Source organism: Crocuta crocuta, unplaced genomic scaffold (assembly GCF_008692635.1).
Source record: "Crocuta crocuta isolate KB4526 unplaced genomic scaffold, BGI_CrCroc_1.0 scaffold60, whole genome shotgun sequence".
In the NCBI taxonomy this organism is placed as follows: Eukaryota; Metazoa; Chordata; class Mammalia; order Carnivora; family Hyaenidae; genus Crocuta; species Crocuta crocuta.
In genome coordinates this window covers 2070279-2079939 of record NW_027527145.1, presented here as the reverse complement: position 1 = coordinate 2079939, position 9661 = coordinate 2070279, and the positions used below count along the sequence as shown (strand labels likewise).

The window sequence follows — 9661 nt, the reverse complement described above, 5'->3', positions numbered from 1 at the left end:
CCTGTGAAGTTCCATTAACATTTTTTTTTACTATTGACTTTTTGGTCGTAGGTGTAATAATGGTTTCCCCAGGTTGTAAGTCTCTCCATGCCTTGATGTTCTGTTTTTTCCCATCATATCTGCCCACACCTTTGTTACTCCTTTCATTCAAGTCTTAATTTGAACTCACTTAGGGTGATTTCTTTTTCTTCTTCCCAGGAACCTGACTGATAGGACTGCGTTGTAAAACCAGCCCAGTGCCTTGCCTTCTCACTTGTGTCAGCCATTTTCTGCTTCTATTAGGATTCTCATTGAATAATGCATTCTGGGGTCCCAAGATTTCATCTATACTTCAACTGAGGTTGAAAGTTTGGTTTGTACTTTTGTATTTTTACTATGTGCTAATGGCTCTCAAATTTATATACATAGCCCAGATCTTTCTCTCAAGGTTTGGAACTGTATGATTGCTCTGCTCTAATATCCTGATTTCTCTGCTTTAATATCCCACAGTTACTTAAAATTCCAAATGCCAGTTCCATTGTATCTCCCCAAATGCCCTTTGAACAATTTCCCAGGAATAGTCCTGTCTGCGTAAAGTTAGGGGCCCAGAAACCTCTTTACAATCTGCACAGTCATGGTCTCTATGAGTCTAGTCTGGCAGTACTTTTGCTAATGCAATCCCCTGAAGAACTTTGGGAGTTTTTTATATATTAGATCAAAGCCCACTCCATGCTCTAGAAGCCAAAGCCCCAATTGTTTTCAAGAGAGTTTTCTCCTTTTAGACTGATTTACTGCTACTTTGGGATCAGGCTTCTATGGGACTACATCTTTAATCTTCCAAGAAACCATTTTGTTTAGCTGAGAAAGCACTAATTTAAATTCCTTAGAAGCCTCAGGACGCCTGGGTGGCTCAGTTGGTTAAGCGTTAGACTTTGGCCAGGTCATGATCTCATGGTTTATGAGTTGGAGCCCCGCGTCAGGCTCTGTGCTGACAGCTCAGAGCCTGGAGCCTGCTTCAGATTCTGTGTCTCTGTCTCTCTCTGCCCCTCCCCGATTCACATTCTGTCTCTCTCTCTTGCTCTCAAAAAATGAATAAACATTCAAAAAATATTTTAATTCCTTAGAAACTTAAAAAAGTGTCTTAGAGCTATCCTTTTGATTTGATTTTTATCCTTGGGCCGCGTCTTAATTTGAGAATCCTATTTGCCCGAGAAGCTGTAACTAAGAGATAAATTATATTCCAGACTGGCAGGTTCTAGCCTCTCTGTAATCTCTGGGTTCTGCTTACAAATTGGCCAGTTATTTTCTAAGTTCATCTTTCTCTTGAAGCTCCTTATACTTCAGCTAGTATAAACTGGCTGATACTCTCAGTTTTCTGCTTGGCAGTCTTTGCTTCAACTCCAAAGCTCCATCAAGACACTATCTTTCAAGTTACAAACAGCAGGGGATGCCTGTACCATTACATAACATGAGTCACTATTCTTTAAGTTTCTATAACAGTTTCCTTGCCATTTCTCCAGTCTCCAGAAGTAATTATCTTGGTATTTTTCCAACCTCCACTAACAGTTTCCTTCCTATGTGCCACGTGGTCCTGGAATCAAGTCACGTACTTTAGAGTTTTGTTATGGCCTCATCCCATGTCTCATGTCACTCGTCTGCAACCTTCACTGGATAAACGCCATGGAAACGGCAGGTATGTTTCCCATGCCTGGACCACAGTAGGTATTCAATAAATTTATTACCTAATAAGTAAATAAAGTAACTCTTAATTGCTAAAGATGCTTTTAGGGCATCATTGTAAGTTTTATCAAATCTTTATTAGCACAGAAACTGTTACTCTAGTTCAGCTAGTTTTTTCTTAACTGTTCTCTTTATTTTACTATCTGTTTGATAGAATCTATACAGATATGAGCACTGGCCCTTGTCTGAACCAAAATTCTACCTACAATGTGTGACCCTTAAAATAATTATTGATATCTGTATACTATTGTCTCCTCTGCAAAATGAGAATAATAGTATTGCTTATCTGGGGCTTCTGGATAACATTGTGGAAGAGGAGAGTTTTAAGATCATCTCATTCAAAAGATATACCTAGATAACACCCATATCAGTTTAAATAACCCAAAAAAAATGACCCAAATGCTGGCAGGACAGACTCTCCACAGCTAATCATAGAGAAGAGGCCGCAACAAAAATGGCATTTATCTCCTTAAAAAAAAGGAAAAAACAGTACTACTTATCCCACATGATTGTTGTGAAGATCCTTCATGCAGAGTAAGTACTCAACAAATGGTGGTTATTATTATTATCTCATTTTCAGATCCATGCATAATAACTTGTAAAAATGGCTGCTTCCCAAAAGAAAATGGGTTGCTGGGGAAAGGACTGGAAGGAAGGCTTGCATTTAGCTGAATTTATATTTTTTGTTACTTTTGAATTTTCTACATCTACATATATTACCTATTCCAAAAAATTATGGATTTTAAAAATACTACTTGTATATTTGTTCATTTTAATTTCTATTATATAAGAAGCTTGAATGATCCTTTTTAAAATCAGCAAGGAAGGGGCGCCTGGGTGGCTTAGTCGGTTAAGCGTCCGACTTTCGCTTAGGTCATGATCTCGCGGTTTGTGGGTTCGGGCCCCGCGTCGGGCTCTGTGCTGACTGCCAGCTCAGAGCCTGGAGCCTGCTTCAGTCTGTGACTCCCTCTCTCTCTGACCCTCCCCTGCTCACGCTGTCTCTCTCTCTCCTAGAAATAAATAAAACATTAAAAAAAATATTAAAAAAAAAATAAAATCAGCAAGGAAATGGGGTGCCTGGGTGGCTCAGTCAGTTAAACGTCTGCCTCTTGGTTTTGGCTCAGGTCATGATTACACAGTTCGTGGGTTTGAGCCCCACATGGGACTCTGTGGTAACAGCATGGAGCGTGCTTGGGATTATCTCTCCCTCTCTCTCTCTGCCCCTCCCCTGCTTGCGCTGTCTCTGCCTCTCTCAAAATAAATAAATAAACATTTAAAAAATGAAATCAGCAAGGAAAATATGAACTAGTTCATTCGTGACAGATTTAAAATAGATTTCTTTTTAAGCTTCTTAGAGCCCATTAGAAATAGTAGTTAAACAAGAAGTCTTTTTATGGGTGGACAGTTTTATTTCAGTATTAATATGCTTTTGGTTGCAAAAAAATTCACTAAGTCATGATCTCATGTTTCATGAGTTCAAGCCTCGCATTGGGTTCTGTGCTGACAGCTCAGAGCCTGGAGCCTACTTCAGATTCTGTGTTTCCCTCTCTCTCTTTCCCCTCCCCAACTCACACTCAGTCTCTCTGTCTCTCACAAATGAAAAAAAAAAAAAAAAACATTAGACAAATTCACTAAGTCCAAAAGAAACAGTCAATTCTACCAATGTAAATCTACATAATTCTGAAGAGCATAAATGTGAAATTTCATTCAATGATAAAGGAGTGTTTAATGGGGGAAATGTTTAATCTCACTACACCAATATCCCCACTCAAATATACAGTACTTCAAAACCGGTGGCTCATTTCATACCCTTGGTTGAGGTGAAGTTGTCTGACCTAACAACATGCACTAAATAATGTTCTTTTTAATCCTGTTTCCTTTTACCCCTCAAACAGGTTTAATGACAACAGAGGTTTTCAGACCACTTGAGGCACTTCTGAATTACACAGTAAGACAAAAATAGCTATTGTAAAATTATCCCAGCCTTATGGTAGAAGAAAAATGTTTCCTCTGTAAAAATTTTTCACTTCTGGAACTAACCAATTCTGTTTTTTGGCATTTGAGAGAGCTGTAAATCCATTCATTTGCTAGACATTTATTAATCCCCTTCTGTGTGCAAAGGGCTGTGCATTTGGGTAGCCATCAGTTGCCATGCATTCTCCTCATATTCCATCACCTTACTCTCATTACCCACTTAGTTTGTGCTTCAGCTTCCTAACTTAAAAAACAAAACAAACAAAAAAAAACCAATGGCACTTTTATAATTCTTACCATCCATTTATCTGTCAAGAGTATTAATAAGTAATGCCTATATTTGAGGTGTGGGCTGACATACATGAATAATTACGTCAATTTTTGTCAAGACATCTTGATGTCAAAAGGAAAGGTGTGGTTAATTTCTTTGAATATTCCATGAATGTTTGAAAAAAAACTGTATTCTTTCTTTTTGTTATGCTCAAAAAAGAAATGATAAATTGGGAAAAACACATGAAATATATTTTCGATGAAATGTTATTATCCTTAATACCCACATACAGGATGAGGCTTATAAAAAAAAGGGGGGGGTGGCTGGGTGGCTCACTCAGTTAAGCATTCAACTTCAGTTCAGGTCATGATCTCATGGTTTCTGAGTTCTTTTGTGAATTTGAGACCCACATAGGGCTCTGTGCTGATAGTATGGAGCCCACTTCCGATTCTCTGTCTCTGTCTCCCTCTCTCTCTGCTCCTCCTCTGCTCTCTCTTTCTCTCAAAAACAAACAAACAAATAAAACATTAAGAAAAAAAGGCAAAGATATGAACACCAAATGCTTCAAGGAGAAATACAGATGATCTACAGACATAAAGAGATTATCATTTGCTATTAATTTTTATTATTTTCCCATTTTTTATTTTCCTAATTTCTAAATTGATCTCTATTACTTTCTCCTTAATTATTTCTTTGGGATTCTCCATGACACTTTTTTCTATTTTTTTAAGTTGAAATTTTAGTTTATTTACTTTCATTCATTCCTTTCTTTTTAATTTTGGTTTTATTATTATTATTTATTTTAATCAATATACTTACTTATATTTGACATAAAATTACTTTTATCATTTAATTTCATGTAATAAAATTTTCTTTCATAATTTTCTTTTTGATCAGGATTATTCAACATTATGTTTTTACTCTTCAGACATAATGATTTTTAACTCTATGTTTTTGTTTTTAATTTACCTTGAATGATAGTCAGAAAACATGATCCATATGATAGCAATTCTTTGGAGTTTATGAATTTCTGTGTGACATGGTGCACTGCCAATTTTTGTTTCTTTCATGGATGCTCTGTAAAAATTTTGCATTCTCTATTCATCAAACTTATAGATTTGATTATTCTTAGTTTATTTAATTTTACTGTATCTGAGAATGATTTGTTAAAGTCACCACCATAAAGTGTTGATGTATTTATTTTTCCTGTCACTCTTTTAGTTGTTTTGTATATTTGGAAGCAATTTCCTTAATGTATATGTGTTTAAAAAAATAATGTCTTCTTAGAACTTTTAGCGGCAAAGTTTTCTTTGTGACCCCCTTCATTAGCCTTGCTTCCCACTTAATTTGATATTGAATCTACTACCCTGGCTTTCTTTTCATTCATCTATGTCTGACATATTTTCTTCAATTTATTTATTGCACTCTTTCTATATGATTGTTAATTATTTTTAATGTTTATTATTTATTTTGAGAGAGAGAGAGAGAGAGAGACAGACAGACAGAAAACCAAGCAGCCTCCCCGCAGTCAGCACAGAGTCCCGTAGCAGGGCTCGATCCTTCAGATCACCACCTGAGCCATAATCAAGAGTCCCATGTTTAACCAACTGGAGCCACCCAGGCACCCCTCTATACAATTGTGTTTTTTTAATTTATTTTTTTAAATGTTTTATTTCTGAGAGAGAGAGACAGTGTGAGCAATGGAGGGTCAGAGAGAGAGAGAGAGAGGGAGACACAGAATCCAAAACAGGCTCCAGGCTCTGAGCTAGCTGTCAGCACAGAGTCCAATGCGGGGCTTGAACCCACAAACTGTGAGATCATGACCTGAGCCGAAGTTGGGCGCTTAGCCGACTGAGCCACCCAGGCACCCCTATACGATTATGTTTTAAATGTGGTTTTGTAGGGGTACTTGTGTGGCTCTGTCTGTTAAGCTTCCAACTCTTGATTCCAGCTCAGTCATGATCTCACGATTCCTGAATTTGGATAGGGCTCTATGCTGACAGCATGGAGCCTGCTTGGGATTCTCTCTCCCTTTCTCTCTGCCCTCCCGCTTTGCACTCTCTCTCAAAATAAATAAATAAACATCAACAAAATAAAAGTGATTCTGTAAACAACAGATTCCTGGATAACTTTAAGTTGTTATCTTTTGGTGGGTTAGACTAACTAATTTACATTATAGTTACTATTTGGAGTTACTTTAGCCATACTATTTTAAGTTTTCTATTTATTATACTTTATTTTTGTTTCATTGTTTTTTTTTTCTTTCTTTTTCTTCTCTTTCCTTTTCTACCAAATGGATAAATGTTCTGCTGGTTTGAAATAAATTGTATTTCGGTTTCCTAGTAGTTACCTCTTATGTATTCCTTCTTCATCTCCATCTTTCAAGTTTGGGAAAACTTTTCTAAGTATCTAGAGCAAGAGAAACGGACTCCAAGTACATACTCTCAATCTTTTGCCTTTGCCAGGTCTGTAGTTTTTGAACCCTGAAGGCTAAGAATGGACTCTTTTGTTATCTGTGTTCTGCTGTGTCATCCTTCCTCTGGAGCAGAGAAGATGCAGTGCCCTGGCTGCCCAAGCTGAGGGAAGGTCACAGGGAACAAAGGATCGATAGAGGGAAAACCCTGTTATTATCTCAAAATTTTATTCAGTCACGAATGCTTTTGTTCTATTTGCCACTCCATTCAGAGCTCCACTACTATTGTTGAGAGGCATCCTATTATTTTCTAGTACTTTATAATTAGCTGCTGGACACGTTTAGTACGCTTATGGAATTAGCTAATTAAACCACTTGGTATATCACCTCTACGGTATTAAAACTCTCCTTTTAATCTTTTGGTTCTTAAATTCCAATTTGCTATTCATTCATTCATTCAACATTTATTAAGAACCTATTACATGTCAGCTACCTTGCTGGAAGAAAATATGGGCCAAAAAATAACCCCTCTATCAAGATGCCCTCTTTGTGGTGGGGGACACAGACGAGTCACCGATAATTACAAAGAATGCAGGAAGAGCTATAATAGTGGAATGCACTGAAACAGAGCAAAGAGAGGGCCACAAACTCTGACTGGATTGGTGAGAAACATCTTCACAGAAGAGTGACTTTTTTTTTTTAATGTTTTATTTATTTCTAGGAGAGAGAGAGAGACAGCGCGAGCAGGGGAGGGCCAGAGAGAGAGGGAGTCACAGACTGAAACAGGCTCCAGGCTCTGAGCTGACAGTCAGCACACAGCCCGACGCGGGGCTCGAACCCACGAACCGCGAGATCATGACCTAAGCGAAAGTCGGACGCTTAACCGACTAAGCCACGCAGGCGCCCCGAAGAGTGACTTTTGAATTGGGTCTTAATGAATGGCTACTCAAGTAGTGAAGGATGAGGGAAGTTCAAGTTCTGGGGTGACAGGAAGAAGAGCAATAGGGAGAGGAAGGCACCTGTGAAGCCCCATGGAGAGTGAGCCCGGTGTGAGGTTGTGGATGGAGGTGCTGTCTGCTGTCTGAATGTGGGAGTAGAGGAGACAGGAGCCACAGATATAAGGCTGGAAAAGATTTGCGTTTTTGAACTTCAGAAAATATATATTCATTTTGAGATTCTTAAGCAGGGAAGAAAAGTAGATGTTGGGTGGGGGCACCACATGGAAGAAAGGGAGAGAGTCAGAGAGACAGAGAGAGCACACTTGGGCTTAGCAGCAGGGAAACAAGCTAACAACAGGTTGCAACAAACTTTTCAGATCTTACACTATCACTCTAGCTCAGGACCTCACATTCCTCGTGTGGTCTAAGTTTTTAAACTAGGATTTGACGGGATCTTACCACTTCTAATTAATTTGGATTGGGATGTTAGAAGAGCACTTTTTGTTTAATAGAAGGGTTCACATTTGGATATTATAGGTGGTGGTGCCTACAAGACTATTCAGGAGATGTTTCTTGCAGGACAGCTCTCCTCTTTGTGCTGGCGCGGCATTCTGGGCTGCTTGGATCACAAGCAACCTCCATATGGACATGTTTCCATGACGACCCCTGGAGGGGAAGAGTGGGCTGGAGCAGAGACGACTGGCAATTAAATGCTTCTGCTTAAGATGTGACCCAAGTCATCACTGCCAAAACAAGTTTTATGACCGTGCCTAACTTTAAGGGGCAGAGAAGAGCTGACTTCTCTTGTACCAGCATGCAGGGAGGATCAGATATTGGTAAGCAGTAATGCTACTCAATGCATAGTAAGATAAACGTCACAAAAAGTTACAAAGAAAAGGCTAAAGGCTTTCAGAGCAGGAGGCAATCACAGTTAGGATATCACATGATAAAAGAGAAATAATTCTTCTGTTTTTCTTTCAATGAGTGAACGTTTACTGCTTCACTTTCTTTGACCAGTAGGAAGTGGTCTGCTAGGGCTTCAAATTCAATCCCAGCTCCCAAGCTGGCTGACTTGGTAGAACCATGCTCTTGCCAGACCTTTGTTGTTGTTTTTTATTTTCCTCCCTCTTTTATGGATCCTAGATACATTGCCTAGGAAAATGGGATCTGTATAAGAGAGTTACTGGTAAGGTTCTGGAAGGTTCAATCCACATTCCAAGAACTTTTCACTGCTTCTTGAGGACATGGGTCTTTGTTGCATAAACATGTGGTAGAGTGATTAAATCAAATGATGAAACCTAAACAATTAATAAGGCCTCCATCTTGGAGCTCAGATGCTTATTGACACAAGAATCATGGGATGTACCCAGAAATTACGGAAAAATGACGTTTGAACATAGTCATCTTACATAAATAAGCTAAAAAATAGTTCCAAGGCTTTACAGAAAGTGAGAATACTATTAAATTGAAAACAGTGAGAAACCTTTGGGTTTTGGATTTTCATTCTTCCTGTAAGTACTTTGGAGAAAGTTGGTAACTTTCGGTGTCTTTCCCATTTATTTTGTTTACCTCTTATCGAATTCTTCATTATAATTCAGCCAGAGTAAAAAGAACGAGGATCTAATTTGCGAAAAAGAAAAAAAAATAATACTTCTCTTTCTGTTTTAAGGTTAGAATGATCAAATTATCCCTTAAATGTCTTTTGAGTTCCTTGGAAATATATATTACTACACATAAAAGAGTGAGAAATCTCTACACTATCTCTGAACTGGGTATACAGAATGAATAAAATAGGATTCTATTGGATATTATTTGGAAATAAGAGGCAGAAATTATTATGCAGGCTTCAGAAGGAATTGAAACCATGCAAACGAATACTGTTCAAAAAAAGAGATCCCAAAGCCCTTCTCAGAGGAGGACCCCCTCTCCAGGGGGCAGCAGAGACGCGCCGGAGGACCGAGAAGTCGGCGGCCCGGGAGAGGCCTAGCGGACCGGGGCAGTGGCCGGGCCCGCAGCGGGGTCGCTGCCCCAGAGCCGTGTTGGAGCGGAGGGCTGGCCCGGGGGCCCCGGAGGAAGAGGCGGAGAGCTGACTTTACAGAACGGCTTTTACGCGCCGGACTCTCCGCCCGCTGGACGGGAGGCGGGGTAGCAGCTCGATTAAGTTGCAGCCTGGAAGGAAGGAAGNGGGGGGAGGGAGGGGAGGGGCAGCGAGCTGGGCCGCGGCGACAGCTGGGGGGACGGCCCAGCGCGGCCACGTTTTGGTCTTGTTATTTTCCAGTGGAACAGTTCTCGCACGCCCTTCCTGAGAGGCAGGGCTGATCGCGCCGAAGCCCGGCGGCCCCGACC

General features: G+C 39.6%; 1 protein-coding gene and 1 long non-coding RNA gene across 2 annotated transcripts in view; both read left to right on the top strand.

The window, feature by feature from the left end:
• Nucleotides 1–1608: 1608 nt before the first annotated feature.
• LOC144228946 (uncharacterized) lies at nucleotides 1609–6664 on the top strand. The gene is made up of 3 exons (XR_013334314.1): nucleotides 1609–1672; nucleotides 3615–3667; nucleotides 6430–6664. It is a non-coding gene; the product is annotated as an uncharacterized LOC144228946 (long non-coding RNA).
• Nucleotides 6665–7408: 744 nt separating this feature from the next.
• LOC144229487 (TBC1 domain family member 4-like) overlaps nucleotides 7409–9661 on the top strand; it is a 119691-nt gene continuing 117438 nt past the window's right edge. Inside the window, 3 exon segments of the mRNA XM_077761564.1 lie at nucleotides 7409–7415; nucleotides 7853–8017; nucleotides 9207–9460. Of these exon segments, the coding sequence (XP_077617690.1) occupies nucleotides 7409–7415; nucleotides 7853–8017; nucleotides 9207–9460 (426 nt within the window).